The sequence below is a fragment of the Glycine soja genome, chromosome 19 (assembly GCF_004193775.1).
Source record: "Glycine soja cultivar W05 chromosome 19, ASM419377v2, whole genome shotgun sequence".
NCBI classification, from domain to species: Eukaryota; Viridiplantae; Streptophyta; class Magnoliopsida; order Fabales; family Fabaceae; genus Glycine; species Glycine soja.
The window spans coordinates 48,813,525-48,833,792 of record NC_041020.1 but is presented as its reverse complement, the minus strand read 5'-3'; the positions used below and the strand labels follow the sequence as shown (position 1 = coordinate 48,833,792).

General features: G+C 32.5%; 2 protein-coding genes across 2 annotated transcripts; one reads left to right on the top strand and one right to left on the bottom strand.

The window, feature by feature from the left end:
• Window positions 1–1,371: 1,371 nt before the first annotated feature.
• Window positions 1,372–13,064, bottom strand: LOC114398965 (translation initiation factor eIF-2B subunit epsilon-like). The gene is made up of 14 exons (XM_028361056.1): window positions 12,761–13,064; window positions 12,448–12,678; window positions 11,482–11,796; window positions 10,975–11,082; window positions 10,288–10,477; window positions 7,151–7,413; window positions 6,157–6,294; window positions 4,802–5,053; window positions 4,648–4,724; window positions 3,968–4,059; window positions 3,336–3,418; window positions 2,556–2,627; window positions 1,903–2,028; window positions 1,372–1,770 (listed from the first exon to the last, which is right to left on the bottom strand). The coding sequence occupies exons 1-14, from the start codon at window positions 12,884–12,886 to the stop codon at window positions 1,726–1,728; spliced, it is 2,118 nt and encodes a 705-aa protein (XP_028216857.1). The 5' UTR covers window positions 12,887–13,064; the 3' UTR covers window positions 1,372–1,725.
• A 4,336-nt stretch (window positions 13,065–17,400) lies between these two features.
• On the top strand, window positions 17,401–20,224 carry LOC114398909 (sodium/hydrogen exchanger 2-like). The gene is made up of 11 exons (XM_028361005.1): window positions 17,401–17,440; window positions 17,524–17,570; window positions 17,656–17,850; window positions 18,149–18,195; window positions 18,424–18,490; window positions 18,596–18,696; window positions 18,799–18,900; window positions 19,075–19,213; window positions 19,293–19,355; window positions 19,451–19,534; window positions 19,744–20,224. The coding sequence occupies exons 1-11, from the start codon at window positions 17,401–17,403 to the stop codon at window positions 20,089–20,091; spliced, it is 1,233 nt and encodes a 410-aa protein (XP_028216806.1). The 3' UTR covers window positions 20,092–20,224.
• Window positions 20,225–20,268: the final 44 nt, after the last annotated feature.

The following is a 20,268-nucleotide window of genomic DNA, read 5'->3' as shown; positions in this document are numbered from 1 at the left end:
ATTATCAAGCCCACTTCCTGCTGCTACTGATGTCTGAGTTCTGTTCTTTTGTTTCCCAGAGTATTCCGACTTATTTAAATACCAGTGCCTTTTAAGGCTGAACTGAAGCTGAATGTAAAATGCATAACTGTTTGATTTGGTGAGTTGACGTGTGAACTAAATGCAGAAGAAGCCATGATATTTTTACAATTATTTCTTATATCACTTTTTGCAATAGTCCTCCTGTTCTTCATCTCATATCATATTTATTTCTCTTGAGAATTAAATTTAATCGTGTGAATATCTGTTAATTTAAACCCACGAAAAAATTGGGTGTATATTATCAACCTCTCAATTCGACAAAAATACCATTTTTGCATCCCCTCAAAATAATTTAGTTCCTTTGTGTATGTTTTAATTTATTTTTTTAGATTCGTGTCATTTATTAATTTTTGAGTAAATAATACATGCACTACCAGATTAAAATATAAGATCCAATTGTGAAATTTCATATATAATTTTTTTAGTTTTTATAATAATTATCTTAAAAATTATAATAAAGATGAACAATGTAAAAACTTAAACTACCAATACTTACCTTCCAAATTCTTAAATTTTGTATTATTTAAATTAAATTGTAATTAATAATTTAGTACATAAATTAATATATATATATATATATATATATAATTTAAAATAAGATAAATTAAATTTTAAAATTTTTATCATAAAATTAAACCTTTAAAAATTAAATCTGTCACCAAATTAATCTCTTAAAAATTTCAAATGTATAATATTCATCTTTATGAAAATCAAAGAGAATAGAAAATGAAATTTTGAGACTTAATTTGGTACTAGATTAAAACTGAGAAAAAAAATTCTTAAATTCCAACAATTAATCCTTATAAAAGATTATAATAACAATAAAAAAAATCTTTGAAAACTAACTTGATAACAATTTTTAAATGATTGCAATGGCAATAAATAGAATCTTTTCAAGACTTAGTGGCCAAATCTTTTAATATGGTCAGGTATGTATATATCAAAACCAAAATTAATAACCAAAATTAGATTTAAAGATTCAAAAAAAAATTAATTCAATTTTTTAAAGGCTTAGTAACTAAAATTTTAAGATAAAAAACAAAATAATAAATTATTAATGCATATATTTATATCAATATATGCTGACGTACTGGACACCTTTGAAGATTGTTTAATCTGGGAATCAAATAATGATATAAATAGTGTGTAACTAGAAAATTACTCACTTAACGTTGAATAACGAAAGGGATTAGATTTTCGCGAGACGAATACGACTTTTTTTTATATTGAGAATACGAGTTTTTTTAGTGAGGCCATAAAGCCATTATTAAATTCATACATGACCCAAAATTGGAGCAATTTTTTACATTTATCCCTAATAATAATTAGTATAGTTTTGCCCAAGTATTTCAACAGCCAGAGTACAACACTGATCAAGGAATCAAAGTACTAATTTTAAAAACCTTTACCACTTAACCTGCTGAGTGGGTAAAAATTAACAGGTAAGTGATCACACGATGTAACAAACTTGAAACTCGAGGGATACGTTCTTTTTAACGCTTTCAAATTTTCCTTAGACTAATTCCCCCACATCATATGCACAAAAATATGTCAAAATAACTACCCATTTGAATTACAGGATAGATGAATGCACTCAAGCCCCTTTTAAGCTTGGCTGAGATGAAGCACCTTAAAAAATCCTTTCTATTCCTCTTCATCATCGTCTTCTTCAGGTGCCTCTTTTAGCCACTACAAAAAGAAACGATAAAAATGGCTTACATAAGAAAGTAATGCTTCATTGCTTCTTATAGGGTAGTAGTGAAAACGCAGGTAAACATAACCAAGTTCTACAAGTGTGAAAAAATAGGCAATCATGCTTACCTGAATTAATTTTTGGGCCTGCTTAACAAAAACTTTATCTGCCTCGTCAGCATCTTTTAACTCGGCTTCCCAACTCAAAATAGCATCTTCTTCTAAAACATCTTCATTATACAAGTAGTGCAAAATCTGAAAGCAGTTAAGAAGTCATGACATGGGGGGAAAGCCGAATGAGGAGTGAATTGTGAGAATATAAAACACACTCCAATTACATTACAAATAGTATATGTGTGGCAGGAGAAGGCTACGGTTAAAAATGTCCAAAACTCAATACTAAAGAAGTACTTTGATGCTGCCAACAGATACACAAGAATGAGAGTATGAGAACTTTTTGAAACCTTTATTTTGCGTCAAAGTTCATTTCAAAACATTGTTAATTGACTGACTTTAGACAGGACAGCAATACATAAATTATGATTGATATTGAAGTAATTTCTATTTGAACAAAAGGATATAACATTATTAAAAATTGACTTTAGACAGAACAGCATTAAAACACCACACATTAACAAGCCTAAGTTATGCAAGATATAAAAATCAATTTAATAACTACGAAAGATATGCAGCCACGTTTATAGTTCAATGCATCTTTCAGATGTACACTAACAGAATGCGACATATCAATAAGCCTAATAACTTGCAGAAGATAAGCATACCCTTGTGAACAATGGAGCAAACTCCTTAGCAGATTCCCCACACATTTCTTCAAATTTAAGTATTACTTCAATCTGGAGTGAAAAAAAATTGAAAATAGGTAAGCAGAGGGCTGGCCATTATGTAATAATGGAAATCAAATAGGGAAGTGGTAGGTAAACTGCCACATTGTATTCAAGTTGAGCAAAATTCTATTATTGACAAAAACATTAGACAATTCACAAAAATAATTCAAAAAGATAGATCTTTTTTAACAACTCAAAGTTCATTAAACTAATGAAGTGCTTTTATGTTTCACACAATTAAAGATCTTTTTGCCTTTTCTCTTTCTTTAACCGACAAGTAATTTTAAAGACAACCACAATGTTAACTATTAGATGAAATAACCAAGCTCAAAGATCACTCAGCAGAGAATCCAAAAGTGATTTTATTTGATACTACCAGAGAAATCATAACTTTAGCAGCAGAAAAAACTAATAGTTTATATACTCCAAAACAAGTTAAAAAACCATGTCAAGAACAAAAAATGCCATGCATGCCAATGTAGATGTTTAATCAGCATGAGAAAAAGGCAACAACACTTGAGTAATCCAGCCAACATGCAGCAAAAAAGCAGCATTGTGTGTTTAATTTTGCAATTTTGTGCGTTCTACAGAATGCTTTAGAAAAAAATAAGAAAAATATTGACAAGATAGTCATAAAATTTACTAATTAAAATTGCTAGTACAGAAGCAAACATGAATAGCTTAAACAAGTAAAGGGGAGAGAATTGACATATGCACCTGCTCATCTATGTCAGTCAGATAGGATGTAAGAGCCTTTTTCCATTTTGTAAATACAGCCTGAACATTTTGAAGCAAACCATCTGAAACATATTCATCCAAGCAATAATAAAATCAATAAGCAAACATTAAGAATATACAAAAAATAAATAAACAAAAAAACAACTAAAAATGAGTAACATATTTACACAGTCAATCCCATGTACAAAGTGATAAAAAGTAAAATCAGATGAGAAACAGACCCAGTAGGAGAAGTCAGCTCCATGGATCAAATCACACCATCAGACTATCAAAGAGTTTTTTTCTTTTAATGACAATCTAGAGTAAATTGTTTTTCCACGATTTCTCCTAATATTTTCTTAGGTCTTCCTCTACCCCTTTTAAACACTCTTCCATTTGACTCACTTTTCTCACTAGAGCCCACAGTCGATTAGTTTATCCCAATCATTCTGTATATTTTGTTATTCAGACTCTCTGACAAGGTCAAGATACCAAGTTTTACAAGTATGCTCAAGTTCTAAATTAAATTCTACAAGTTATTTCAATTTAATAAGAAAGGAATACCATATAAAGAAAACAAACGGAAAAGATTAAAAATATTAGGTAGCAATAGAAAGAAGGGGAAAGCTCACCAGCTGAACTATGGGGGGTATCTAAAGCATACTTCATCATGGCATAAAATACAGCTCCAGCACAATCAGCAGCTAGCTTATTGTATGACAACCTACCAAATAAATGAAGCCAATGTTACAATAAATGCATGTCCACTGAATGCATATTTAAATTGTCATCATATAATAAAACAATCAAAATTGCAGAAAATAGTTCAATACGCACTCTGAAGATGTCACCTTCTAGACAAAACAGAGTGGCAATTCTTTCACATATTTAAACGAGCAGTTGGAAGTTGGATGGCATAGAAAAGGCACAATTCTATTACTTTTCAAGTAAAATGAAACAATTAGTTTGGTCATTTGATTCCTCCTCCTAAGCTTTTGCACATAAATTAAGAAATTCTATGTTACAATCACTTGTATAAGCTTCATGATTAAGTTTATGATATAAGCTCGGATGTCATGAGCTTATTTAATAAGGGCTTTAGTTGTTTACCCAAACATGACCTTAATGTCGCCCATGAAGAGAGAAATAAATACAATTTTTTCACATGACAAAAACTTGTGAAATTTTTACAAGAGAATCCATTCCTCTGTGCGTGTGCGTGTGCGTGTGCGTGTGCGTGTGTGTGTAAATCACATGAAAAGCTATGGATCTACATTCAACTTTAAAGAATACATATAAGTATATTACTTACTTCAAAGAATTGATCTCTAAGATCAGATGGCTTTCTTGTATGTTTTCATGCACAGCCCTGAGAAAGGTTGCTTCAACCTGCAAATGATGGAGTATTTAAAAATCTGATATCCATGCAATGCATCTGACATGAGTTTAAAGGTCAAAATCCTAACCTCTTTATCAAAGTAATAAGAGTCATCTCTAGAATCTTCATGATCATCATCATCTGAATAATTAGAATTAGGTTTCAGCTCTCCAGAAGGTGGGAGAAAACTATCATCATGAGTTAACTCCAGATCATCTTCCATAGTTTTAATTGCCTCCAGAATTTTATCTTTAGGAATAGGCGCCACCGAATGCCTCCACTCTTCTTCATGGCTGCCTTCACATGTTGACCACACATGTCCAGCCCCACCCATACCTAGCTGATCAATAAAGAAAGTGTACTGAGAAACAATAAATTCCCTAACCAAATATTGGGGTTCATTTTGGTAGTCCCTCCAAAAAAAGGAGTGTAATATTGCATTTTTGTAATCAATATTAGCTACTTATTTTGTTATTGCTAGTGTAAAAAGAGAGATGAAAGTTGGTAAGCAAGTGACAAAGCAAGAGAAAACCAAATAATTTTACTTTTTATTGAAAAACTAAGAGACTGCTGACACGGACTATGGCATGACAGGCGGGGAAGTGGAGGCCATGAACAGAGTTGAGGCGATTATATTAGCTACAGTGCTTAACGATTGCAGAGGTGCTAGCTGGCAACATTTGTAGTGAAGATTGAAGTGACGTGCTTCCATAAAAATTTGCAATTTAGCAATGAAATGTTGCAAATGCAATAATGTTTTGAAAACAAAATAAAAATTTAATGGCGACTATTTATCAAAGAGGTCCTTATTAAATAATTTAGTAATTTATTTTTTAAGAAAATAAATCTAAGCTTAATCTTCATGATATACCAAGAACAAGACATACTGAAATAATGGTGAAAAATTAAAATCATAATCTAAAAGCCTTATGGAACTAACCTCTGAAGCAGGACTAAAATGTGTCCCAGTACTTGGGAAGCAATCTCTACATCTGATTTATCAACTTGGCTGCCTATGACTGTATACATGAAAAAAGTGATTGAAAGGTTTAGCAAATGTATTTATTCTATTAATCAATACACAGCATAAAGCAAAATAAATTTGTTTATAATTTAACCAAACATAGAAGGTACAATTAGAATAGTGGATCAAATGGAGGACAGCCTGATAATATTGTTCACCACAAGAATTTTCATTGCAAGATTATTGGAATCAAATAAATCAACTCATAGTTTTAACTATAACAGCTAACAAGGTCAAAATACTTGTTTGAAGCATTGAATGCAACAAATTTGAATTATAGCGTACAAAATTATCAGTGGTTATAGTTTTGCTTTAAGAACCTAAAAATTCTCTCTCTGATTTTGTTAACTCCAGGCAATGTTTCATATGGCTATGAATATCACATTTTGCAAAGCTAATTTAACAGCAGGAGAATAAACAATAACAGCAGGAGAATAAACAATACCACTAGTACTATCAGCATATTCAAGCTCCTCGTCGCTATCTTCCTCAATTGGCTGCTGAAATAGAGATACCTTTGAATAGGGAGGAACAACAAATTCTGGCCCAACTACAACCTGGAAGCATAAAATTCCTGGATGCATCAAAAGCTGTATACATAATATATTATTGACAAAAGACAGTCTGTATATTTCCATCTCACAATGATTAATTGAAATAATTAAATAAACAAGCAAAGTGAATTTCAAACGCTTATTAGATACACTAACTCAGTCGAGAAAATGGAAGTAAATCATTAAATTCATATCTATACAGCATAAGAAAAAAATAATAGCAAATTTACTCTCTTATCTCTAAATAGAATTCCAATAGGCATTTTTAAAAGAAATCATCAATAGTTAAAAATAACCTTATATCACAATTTAAACTATTCATGGTAAATCCAAATTATAATGTATATATTTAAAGATATTTATTTATTTGAATTATGATATAATTTATATATTAAAAATATTTATTATTCATAAATTTGAATTATATAAAAATAAACACTTATCTGTGCATTACACAAGCTAAGATACTAGTAATAATTAATATTATAACACTATGATTTAAATTATTCTCAACACTTTATTTTGGTCTGAAACCCTCTGTTTCCAAAAGCCACTTTGGGATCTGAGTTAGGTGGAGCCACTCATGGGAGAAAAATTTCACATGCCAGTACACCAATTTTCTTTGTTCACAAAGCTTGAAACCAAGACCTTACATAAGAGAAACCAAGCTCCCTGCTATACCAAGTTTCGGTACATCAAATAAAGTATTTAGTTTGAAAGATTTTGATGCTCTAATTTAATGACAACACAACTATTGTGATGAAGCATAAACAGTTTTGAAGCAAGTCAAAACAAAGGAGAAACAAGAAGGAAGAAATGATGGCTACTAGCATGGTATAGATAGTATGAGGACACAAACCTTAAAAGACAAAATAACACCAGGTTCCAGAACAGCCCCCGACTTTATAGTCACCCCATCACATATAATTGCATGCTGGAGTTTACAGCCATCTTCTATGATGATGTTATCCCATATATAGCATCCCTCTATGATAACATTTGACCCAATTTTACATCCTTCACCAATAACAGAATTTGAAATTTTAGTGTTATTCCCAATTTTGGTGTCAGATCCTATGACAGTGAAAGGGCCAATAACAGCAGACTGCAATTGTGATATTTCTGAAAGGAGAGAAAAGAATTTGTTAAAATAGAATACACATTAAATGCAGTTTATATAACAGTTACAGTTATGTAACTGTCAACTAACTTGAGTTAGTTAGTGACAGCTGTCAAACAGCTGTCCTAACTAACTGTCTAACTAATATCAATCTAACTACCAACTATAGTTAGACTCACAACATGACTAAAAGAAAAGAAAGAGTTACACCAAGTATATAAGAGAGTAGTATTTTACTCCCTTAAGTGTTTTTTACTTAGTTTCTGTATCTCTTGTAATCAGAGGTTAGTTAACTGTTTCTCACAGTTAACTAACTCAGGTTAGGTTAGTTTTCTGTTAGACAGTTGTAAGTACAACTGTCAACAGCTATATCATTTTGTTATGCAATTGCCTAACAACTTTATCATTCTGTTATACAACTGCCTACTGCTTCATTCCCCAATCTATGGTCGGGTTGAATCCTCATCAATACAGAAACACTTTCCTCTCTCTTCTCCCTAAATCTCATTATGGTATCAAAGAGCTAGGTTAGATCCTTGCTTCTGAAAATGGCTTCTGCAAACAACAATTCTTCTCCGCCACCACATCCGTCTCCTCCTCTGCCGCTGGTTCAGACGCCAGCACCGCTCCTCTGTCTCATTCCCGCACAATGTAACAGCGAAACTCACAGATTCCAATTACCTTCTATGGCGTTCTCAGGTTCAACCTGTAATCATCGGGCATGGTCTTCTTGATTACATTCTTGCTCCGCAGATTCCGCAGAAATTTCTCACTGTTGAAGATCACAACAACAACATCGTTAGCGCTGCCTATCATTTCTGGGAGCAACAAGATCAATTGATCCTCTCTTGGCTTCAATCGACTATTTCAGAAGCAGTTCTTCTTTGCATCATCAATCGCGTAACCTCATGGCATCTGTGGGATCGATTGCATGAGCACTTTCAATCCTTTGCGTGTGCGAAGAAGAAGCAATTGCATAGTGAGCTTTGTTCTTCTTCTCTTGAGAATCGTTCAATAACTGCTTATATGTTACACATTCAATCCCGAATTGATTCACATGCATCAATTGGAGACTCAATTTTAACTAGCGCTCACATCGACGTGATTCTTAATGGTTTGCTTGATGATTATCGCACAATTTGTACTATTCTAAACAATTCGAGTGATCCTCTAAGTTTGGACGATGTCACTTCTATGCTACTGGTTGAGGAATCTAGCATTGAAAAGTCTCGCAAGAAGAATTTGGGCTCATTGAATCTTGCTGAGGGTTTGAATTCCAATTCTGCTTCTGAAGCTCAGGTTCATCTAACTCAAGGTAACACACACTGCTCAAACTATGATTCTGCGTATGGTAATCAAGGGAGGGGTGACGGAGGCCGTTCGTATGATTGAGGTGGTCGTGGTGGAGCTCGTGGATGTTTAAATTTCATATTTTAGATTTATTGCTTGGATTTTCTTTTGTTAAGACATTATTTATTTTATTGATATAATTGACTAATTGTTAAGACTTTATTTACATTTGTATTGAACTTAATTTGATTGTGTTGTATTTTTATTGAAATTGAAATTCTTTTAAAACTAGGCCCGCGGACTGGCCCGTTTGACCCGCTGGGCGGGGACAGACCAATTTATTTGGTCCGTGTAAGAAAACGGGACAGGCTGGCCCGGTCCGCTGCCAATGCGGGCTTATGCAAGCGGGCCTTAAGCGGGGCGGGCCGACCCACTTACCCACCCCTATTAGTTGGTGGCTACAAGCTTACCAAAACAGGCTCTGAGGTTTTTCTGATCCTACCTTGTAGCGCTCTGTAGTTGGTGCTCTACAGCATGCTACTATCACACATCCAGTAATTAGTTTCTCTATCAACAAAGTTTGTCAATTTATATGTCAGAACAACATTGGGTTGCTGTCAAAAGAATCCTCAGGCATCTAAATGGCACACTTCATTTTGGGCTGGAACTGGAACCCATTTTTTCTACAAAGCACTACTCTGTTCATGCCTTTTGTGATGCTGACTGGGCTTCAGATCCTGATGATCGAAGGTCTACCTCAGGTGCTGCTGCGTTCTTAGGCCCAAATCTTGTCTCTTGGTGGTCCAAAAATCAATCTATTGTGGCTAGGTCCAGTACCGAGGCAGAGTATAGGAGTTTGGCTTTGGCAACAGCTGAAGTAACTTGGATTCAGTCCCTGCTGACAGAGCTCAAAGTTCCTCATGCTCCACCAGTTATTTTCTGTGATAATATGAGTACTGTGTCCCTTGTTCATAACCCTGTTCTACACTCTTGCACCAAACATATTGAGCTGGATTTGTTCTTTGTCAGAGAGAAGGTTCTCGGCAAACAGCTTCAGGTTGTCCATGTTCCAGCAGCAGACCAGAGAGCTGACATCCTTACCAGAGCTGTATCTCCCTCCAATTTTCTAATAAATAGGAGCAAACTCAGAGTGGTTGAAAAGCATTCTGCCAACCACTGCTGAGTTTGTGGGGGGGTATAAGAGAGTAGTATTTTACTCCCTGAGTGTTTTTTACTTAGCTTCTGTATCTTTTGTAATCAGAGGTTAGTTTTCAGGGGTATAAGAGAAACAGTTAACTAACTCGAGTTAGGTTAGTTTTCTATTAGACAGTTGTAAGTACAATTGTCAACAGCTTTATCATTCTGTTATGCAACTGCCTATATGTACTGCTTCATTCCCCAATCTATGGTTGGGTTGAATCCTTATCAATACAGAAACACTTTCCTCTCCCTCCCTCTCTCCCTCTCTCTCTCTCTCTCTCCTCCCTAAATCTAGTTAGCATACTCCTACAGCACACCATACTATAATGTAATCCTATAAACAATTCACCAGCATGCCCAATAGAAACTAAAAATTTCATCCATACCCGAAGCACGGTACATTCCTTGCCGTTCGAGTTTAGTAGCTGTGTTTCCAAAATTCATTACATCTGGCACTAGTGGATATGTCCATCGATGAATTATATCCTTGCTGACGGTGTCGTAGCCTCGGAAATTATCGATCCTTGCAGCATAATCCGAGTGGATTTCATGAACAAAAATTTTGTACCCCATTATCTGAAAGAAACATATGGTCAATGTTGATGTGGTGTACATAGAATGTAATAATTTAAAGAATATTTGGAATAGAATATATAAGCAACACAAATGACGAGCTTGTAAACCAAAACATTTGAAGACAGGAAATGCATAAGTTTATAAGACTGGTTAGTTGTCATAAGTCCAATGCGTGTCCAAAAATTGTTGGAAAAGTGTCCTAGTATGGAAATAGGAGATTATTCAAGTTCCAACACATGCAGACACATGATCACTACAAAAAAGCACTGTTTTATATGACCTCATCAACATGACACCTCTGGAGGAATGTCAAAGGTTCATAGGAGATAAAATTTAAGTATATTCTTCAAGTAAAATGAATATTTAAAAAATCAAAAGGATGATTTTTTTCCTTCCAAGAAAGACTTAAGGAAGATCTTCAGAAAGAATTGCAGAATCCATAGTACCAATTACCAAAACACAAGATATCTCAATGAAGCACATGGAAGAGAAATTACATCATCAACAAGCAATCCCTTGACAAAATGACGCCGTAGATGTTGGTAATCAAAATTGTCTGTAAATAGGCTAAGGACTTCAGGTGAGCAGATGTCAATGTAACAATCCTGCAGAAAAGATATTGTTAACCCAATGAGCTCAAAAAATTTAATAATGTTGTCTCTAGCCAGAGATATGACTCTACAAAATACTAGCAATTAGCAAAGCAATAATAACAACAGTAAATAGTTCATCAACTAACTGAAATTAAACTTAGATGGATGGGTAACACATTCGATTGAGAATCAATAGATCATTTCTGAGCACTCAATCATGAGATAAACATCATTGGAACTCATTAATTGTTCCTATACAGTAAAAATTTTCATGGGTGTGAATTTAAATTCGTAATTTTGTCCAGGAATTAGTTATATGTGTTTTTTACAAATAAGTACCAGCAATCCAATTCATTTTTGCAAGAATTTAAATTGAAGTTAAGCAGAAATATCTGAAGATAAGGGTTCAACCTGCTTGTCATGATGCAGAGAGAGTGAAGGATTATCAAAAAGCAATGACTTGTCAAGATGTAGTTTTCCTTTTGATTGGTCTGCCTTATCCTCATAATACAGAAGTTGCTTGGTATTAGGATCAATGGCCATGAAAAGCTCATCAGTACCAAGTCGAGACTGATGGATAGCTGGATTAGGTTTTGACCGTTTAATGACCATAGTCATTACAGCATTACTATCTTTCTTCTTCCTTTCTTTATGCTCTAGAAGTGCTTGAGTAAGAGACATATTGCTTACAGTATCTCCACTGATAAGGACAAAGTCTCCATGTATCTTCAATGAACAAACAATTCAAAAGTGTTAGTATACAGAGCTTAAGGATAACTAATCAGACAGTGACAAATAGCAGCATATTTTAAAAATGGTAAAAGTATTTTCTAAAAATGCAGTAAATCCTAATAGTAATTAGGATAGGTTGGTGGCGGCCGATACGTGAGGTTCTAAAATCTTCCTTTTTAAAGAACCTATAAAACAGCGCATGCAGAAATTTTCATCATAAAGCTAATAATTTTAAATAAAAAAAAAAAACAAAGAGAGAGGTGATAACGGATTATTATGCTTTAAAAGACTAATATCTGTTTATGATAAATAAATAAAAAATGAACCAAAGGGTAAGATTACAATAGCCAAATCTATTCTAAACTAGGAGCAGTAGAAGATGCCCCTTAATATCTATATAATGTCAGTATAAAATATTTTACACTCCCAACCAATCAGAAATCATGGTTGGAGTGATTTCTAAGGCAATTATAGTAAAAGTCAACAAACTTATCATATATGACAATTTATGATTGGATTTTGCTCCTTCTGAAAACCAATTCTACTAAGAAGAACAACAACAACAATTGTTTAATAGTACAATTCTAATAACAAATTTTCGAGTATTGCAACACAGTGTCTTTAGAGTTGAACAGAAAGACATACCACATTGCGCTCGTAAATTACACGTAGCGCATCTCCAGCGCTGACAGAATTCTGCGACTCTACAGTCGTCACCGTAAAATTAGGTTGAGAGAGCCACTCAGATTTCTCGAGGTAGCTAATGACCTGCTTGGAATGAGAACAACAGAAAACGAAAACATCTTCGACGCCAGCGGATTCGAGCCAAGTGAGCGTGTAATTTATCATCGGAACATTCACGAGCGGCAGCAGCACCTTCAAAACCAAAAGTAAAAAAACAAATAAGCAAATAGAAAATGTAGGAAGATTGAAGAGCGTTGTAGTAAGGTAGGTTTACTTTGGGGCGTTCGAGTGTGATAGGTCTGAACTTGGTGGTGAAACTATCAGCCAAGAGAATGGCCTGCAACGGAACCCGCACCAGTTCGTCGGGGTCCTCTGAAACCCTTTTCTTCTGTGCGCCCATTTTATTTTGATTTCGATTCTTTTCTGGTTCCCGCACTAACAATTCATTTAAAAATCGAGAGAAGAAAACCTCAACACAAATTTGCAATGACTAGAATGGAGTGTATGGGTTTATTCAATTTGATTTCATTCTCCTCGCCCTCTCTTCCGCCACACACACAAAATGGAGCTGCCATGCCATGAATTTGATCGGGCCCGACTACATTCTTTCTTTTTTTGTTTTTCTAAAGTCCAAAAGGCCTTTGTACTTTTGGGCTCAAATATATAATATAGCCTCATCCTATTTACACCTCTTTTTACTGCTCCTCACACCGCCCACTTAATTTTATTTTTATTTTTTGATAAAATACTATACTAATTTCCATTATATAATTACATAAATTATTTTCCAGAATATAAATGTTTTTGGTAACCACATGACCTTTGGTTCCGTTTAAAGCTCTTTGTCAACTAAATTACACCAATTGGGTTTCATAATGTCAATTTTACATTTCAAAATCTAGTTTTTGTAACATAGATCAACAAGTATTTTTACATAAGTAATCATGTTCAAGTCAAGTAACTTTTATAATGCAACTGTGTACCAAAACTCAAACTCTGAAACATTTAATTAAACTAGAACCATCCAACTTCATCTAAACCATGTCCTCCATATGAAATATAATTAAACTAGAACAATCCAACACAAAAATATACATACATATACACACACACACATATATATATATATATATATATATATATATATATATATATATATATATATATATATATATATATATATATATATATATAATCCATACATAATAATATTAAATTTGAGAATTTATAAACAGGTTTGAATTACATGGGTCAAAACTAGGTAGTTTCTCAAAATTTAGATGATACTTATTATCATTGGATGGTTTGTAATAATTTGGTTTGATTACAAATTGAATTTAAATTTAAATATCAATACATTTATTTGTTATTAAAAATATATCTCGATTAAACCATGTGAATATTCAAATCAAACATTCAAAATCTTTTATAACTCAAGTTTTTATAACTGTACTTTTTTATAATTTATTTGTATTTAAAAATATTTATAAGTTTAATTTTTTCTAAAATATTAGAATAATAAAATGTTTTTAGTATATGTTTTAGATATTAATTTTCTTATAATTAAATTTACAATAAGAAAAATTTAAATATATATTTCAGATATAAATTTAGAATAATTAATTTTCTGATAATTTTTTTGAATGTATTTATTAATATAAAAATTTATTTATTTATAAAATATATTATAATTAATTAATGCAAAATTGAATAGTATTATGAAACTTGTTTGTTATTAATCAATTATAAATAATCCAACAATTACATATTTAATTCTAATTATTCTCAATCAATTATAATTCATGCCTAATATACATCAAACTGGTTAATGTTTAATTCTAATTATTTTCAATCAACTATAATTTGTATCAAACAGTTGAATATTCCGTGTCAATTATAATATGTATCAATCAATTATAATCCGTGCCAAATGCATAATAAAATTAACTAGTGGATTATTATTTTTTTAAAATTAAAATGTAATTTATTGGTTAGCTAACTTCTAGCAACCAAATTATTATTGAAAATAATGAGATTTTTTTGGTGGATACAAACCCAATATTTCATCCATACATATAATCAATGAAAAATTTACCACCAATAAATAAAAAAACAAATAAATTGAACCTGTAAAATAAAATATAAAAAATTGGTATTTAAAACCAAAAATTTTCTCACCACTATTTTCGCTAACCGGCTATCATATTACTTTGAAGATTCTCTAATAAAATTTGACATTTAAAATTTTAGGTGAACTTTACCATGTAGAAAATGTTAAACGTTTTTTTTTTTAAATCAACCTCGTGATGGAAATGAAATATGTATATTATAAAGCTATTTTCTTCTGTACATCGCAAAGTTATTTTAAATGATATATCACTTTAATATCCTAAATAACTATTTAATCTATGAAATTATGAACTAGTTTTTAAAATTTAAAAAATTAATAGATAAATAAAATAGTAAGTGGATATTCAGTAAATAAGATAATTAAGTGAAATTAATAAATTTAATCAAACAAAATTAATTCTTAATTAGTAATTAAATTAAAACTACATGTAACTTGTGAGATTATCAGTGAAAAAAATAAACTCGTGGATATTGAGATTTTACAAGCAATACTCCCTGATATTGTATTGGAAACAATTCTTCCTATTCCTTATGATATACAAGTGAAATAATTTAAAATGACATAATTTCAACTAATATGTTAGTTACCATTCCAATCAGCATTATATGTCACATTTTTTTTCTGTTAACACAATTATCATTTAGGTTAAAAAAGATTAAAATAAATTTATTAAAAAATATAAATGATCAAAATAAAATAAAAAATACTAAAATATAAAAGATCAAAAAAGACATTTTTAAAAAAATACTTTAGCATTATAATGTTTGATGTATGATGCATAAGACTTATATTATGATTATGATGCTGAAATCATCTTAGCATGACCTGTTTACCACAAATAATCAAATACCAAAATTTATGACAATATAGTTTAATAAATACATAGTAAAATAAATTATTTTTTTTCTTTACTTGCTTATTGAGGGGGACATGATATGCAAGCTTGTGCTTACATATAATTTCAAATTGCTTAAATAACTTTAATTATATATAAATTAAATTATTCTAATATAAATATAAAAAAATAAAAAAATATTTACTTTTAGTATAAACATGCTTTAAAAATATTTGTTTTAGTATGATAATATACTTTAAATTTGTTTGTTTTTAATTAAATTTAAATTTTGTTTTTGTTTGTTTTAGTATGAATATCCTTAGAAACATATACCCGCATACCAACATATATATATATATATAATATAATAATATAAGAATTTATAAATTGTAAATTTAAAATCGATGTAAAACATGTGTTATTATATTAATAAATAAATATCAACGGCTTGCATTATGATTTGTTATGTGATCCCCGCATTGCTCGCTTATTTGTTTTCCGTTGTCTCTTCTTTTTTCTCAACGATTGTCTTTTATTTTTCTCCGAGTTTTCCTCTTATGCTACAACCAAACAGATATCGGCAACATTCTCTCAACTCATTCATTATTCTTTTTGTTTCTCCTCATCGTTTGTTTCGTTTTTGCTCTCTCCTTGGAATCATTGCACACAGCTTAAAACTGAAAACTCAAAAGTTCACATTCCAATCTGTTAGGAACTCGAACCAGAGTTTGTTTCCTTTTATTTCTCTTTTCACCACAAAATTAATATTACGTGCTCTTTCCACGTTAAACGTTTTCACGTTCATTATATCACGTGAATTAATGCTGAACTTATGGTTAGACAAATTATCTTTACATGTTTTCTAATGCTATTAGCCTTCCATGAATCTTACTTTTCTGTTCTCATTGCAGAGACTTTAATTTGTTGTTGCAATTTATAAGATTGAAATTAAGGAGGCTCTTGAAATGAGTGCAGCTCCGAAAATTATATATATGAGTTTGGATTGTAAAGTGGCATTGCACGTTGTATAACTCAAGAAAGAAAATCCGAATTTGGTTGCAAACTGGTTCTGTGATTGAGGGTTGACAAAATGGGTGGTGAATTAAGTTACGTGCTTTTAAAAACGCAAATGCTAACTTCAGATCATGCCTCCGTTGTGTCCATGAACATTTTTGTGGCCCTGCTTTGTGCTTGCATTGTCATTGGCCATCTACTTGAGGAGAATCGGTGGGTGAATGAGTCTATCACTGCCCTTTTGATAGTAAGTGATCATCACTTTATAATTAATATAAATACTATAAATAAATTATTATTCATATGTATGTGTGTGCGCGCATGTGTAAATTATAATAACATAAAAGACTGAATTAATTAATTAATTGCTATTTGCAGGGTATTTGCACTGGGATAGTCATTTTGTTGTTGAGTCGCGGTAAAAGCTCGCATCTTCTAGTTTTCAGCGAAGATCTTTTCTTTATATACCTTCTGCCACCTATCATATTTAATGCCGGGTAAAGTTTTCAGCACCAACTAGCTGTCTAATGAATCATTGTCTAATTAATTGGCACCCCAATGAAAATTATTTTGTGTTTTCCTGATCTCTAGTTGTTCTTGTACTTAGAGCAAGGTATACATGATTATTCCAGGTTTCAGGTGAAAAAGAAACAGTTTTTTGTTAACTTCATTACCATTACCCTGTTTGGAGTTGTTGGTACATTAATAAGTTGTAGCATCATAACTTTCGGTATGTCTTTTTTCACTCTACATGGATTTCATATGTTGTTCTTTAAAATTTAACATAGACTTGGTTTCTCAGATTATAATTAATTTGTTACCGAGTACTAACCTAAATTTGTTAAGCAAACTGTCTTCATTGGAAATTTTTTAATTCTTATCTGACTTAAACTTCTGAAGCATTGTTTCAGGTGTCACGCAAATTTTTAAGAGAATGGGTTTTGGTAAATCACTGGATATGGGGGATTATCTAGGTATTATATTATTCAAACTTATCTATTTGGCAACTTGTCAATTGTCAATCTGTTTTGTGACTCAATTTTTCAAATTTTTTCAGCAATTGGTGCAATATTTGCTGCTACAGATTCTGTCTGCACATTGCAGGTTTGGAACGATATGTGCCTTTTTCGCAATGTAGCAGCAACGAAGGTGTCAATGCTAAGTACTGAATTTATAAATGATGTTGCAGGTGCTAAACCAGGATGAGACACCTTTACTGTACAGTCTTGTATTTGGCGAGGGTGTTGTGAATGATGCTACATCTGTTGTGCTTTTTAATGCAATAAAAAGTTTTGACCTCAACAAAATTGACCCCAGAATTGGTTTGCATTTTATTGGCAACTTCTTGTATTTGTTCACCGCAAGCACCCTGCTTGGGGTCTTGGTAAGCTACCTCGCTCCTTCTAATTCATGTTCTCTTTATGTATGATCTCAAGAAGTGATTTATGATGATAATGGTTTATAACCACTAATCATGTTCTGAATTTGGATTTGCAGAATTACAATAATATATTTCTTAAATTTTATGAAATTTCATACATAATTACATATATAGATATGTATCATATCCAATATATATATATATATATATTTGATACTTATCCTATATATTTGGAACATCGTAACAGATACGTATTGCATTTGTGCATCATAGGGTCTAATATGTCTATATCATCTTGCAGGCTGGTCTACTTAGCGCTTACATTATTAAAACGCTGTATATTGGCAGGTATCTTACTGAGAGAACTGTTTTTACCATCGCCATTGCCGTTCAGCAATTACTATCATAGTATTCTATTGTTTTATATTCTATATTCTGTAGATGCAGTTCCTATGATTTTTTTTTTCGACTCGGAGTCTCTGTATGTTTTATCTTGATCACAGGTTTTTTAAACCTACCATGAAAATAATTTGTGATAATTTTTTAGCTGTTCAACAAATTGCTCACTCATTGCAGGCACTCTACAGATCGTGAGGTTGCTCTTATGATGCTAATGGCATACCTTTCCTACATTCTGGCTGAAGTAAGTTTTAAAGAACTTCAGAAATATTTTGTAGAGTATGTCTTTTTGAGCTCTATATCTATTTTTTCTTGTGAAAGGGTTCTGATATATCTACAAGTTCTGCAGTTATGGTATCTGAGTGGCATTCTTACTGTATTCTTCTGTGGGATTGTTATGTCTCATTATACTTGGCATAATGTGACTGAGAGCTCGAGAATAACTACCAAGTATATCCTCTAGACATTCTTCAAGCTAAGTTATATATGGATCTATTTGGGTTGGGGGTAGTAACACTGTCTAATTTGATTTATTAAAACTTGTTGTTACAGACATGCTTTTGCAACTCTCTCATTTGTTCTTGAAACCTTTATCTTCCTTTATGTTGGTATGGATGCCTTGGACATTGAAAAGTGGAGGTTTGTTAGTGATAGGTGAGTCCTGCATTCTCTCAGAGACCAGTGAAAATAATCATTAACACCTTGCCCCTTTTTACTCGTGAAAGATTGTAGGATCATGTGTCTCCTAGTCAACAAATGGTTTCCTCAGACTTCCTTTTACTTGTTATAGAAAAACAATTTGTGTAACTCACTCAGTTTCTTCTGCAGGCCTAAAACATCTGTCGCTGTGAGTTCAGTATTATTGGGTCTAGTACTTGCTGGAAGAGCAGCCTTTGTTTTTCCCCTATCCTTCTTATCCAACCTCACTAAAAAGACGCAAAGTGAAAAAATAAGTTTCAGGGAGCAGGTATGGCTAGATTTCTGCAAGTATTCTCTGTCAGGGTTTTTAGGATTGTCAGGTTATGTTGACAAATTTTTCATTCTAGGTGATAATTTGGTGGGCTGGTCTTATGAGAGGTGCTGTTTCAATGGCACTTGCCTACAATCAGGTAAGAGCAACATGTGGCATGTGGGGGCTGTTTAAAACCTCGGATACAATCGTGAAGTTTGATATTTCTAAAAGTGACACTCTTGTAAAATGCAGTTCACCTTGTCGGGTCACACTGAACAGCGAACCAATGCCATCATGATCACCAGCACCATTACTGTTGTGCTTGTCAGCACAATGGTAAGACGCATGCTTCTTCTAAATTTGTTTGACATTTCATGGTTTTGTTAATATAGAGATTTTGCTTTCTGCTTCGATCATAATTACTCCTAGGTTAACCATTTGATAATTGTTATAGCTCACATATATGACAGGAAATTCAAAATCCACAGCTTCAAAAGAAAATTCTTTAGAGGTGGTGCTGACACAATTTAATTACTACTTGTCAGGTGTTTGGTTTGATGACTAAGCCACTCATAAGGTTTTTGCTGCCTGTTAATCCCCTTCCTAAACGCAAAAACAGTATGGCAAATATAGATTCATCTAATAATTCCCCCAAATCAATCACTGTGCCCTTTCTTGGAGGCTCCCAAGATTCTGAAAACGAATTTGATGGCAGTGAAATTCATCGTCCAAGCAGTATTCGTGCCTTACTAACAACTCCAACACATACCGTTCATCAACTATGGCGTAAGTTTGATAATTCATTTATGCGTCCGGTTTTTGGTGGTAGGGGATTTGTTCCTGTAGCTCCGAACTCGCCAACCGCTCGCAACATTAATCAACAGTGGCATTAAGAGTGCCCAGAAACTTGTATTTTTTTAAACTGAAAATTTTGTGAAGATCAAGCAACGCATTTATAAAACCGCGGTAAGTTTGGTAGAGTTTTTTGGATAGTGAGAAAGCTTGGTACCATGGGTTCCATCATCCTGTACAAGTAATGCCACTAGTGTGAGAATTGTAAATTTTCAGTT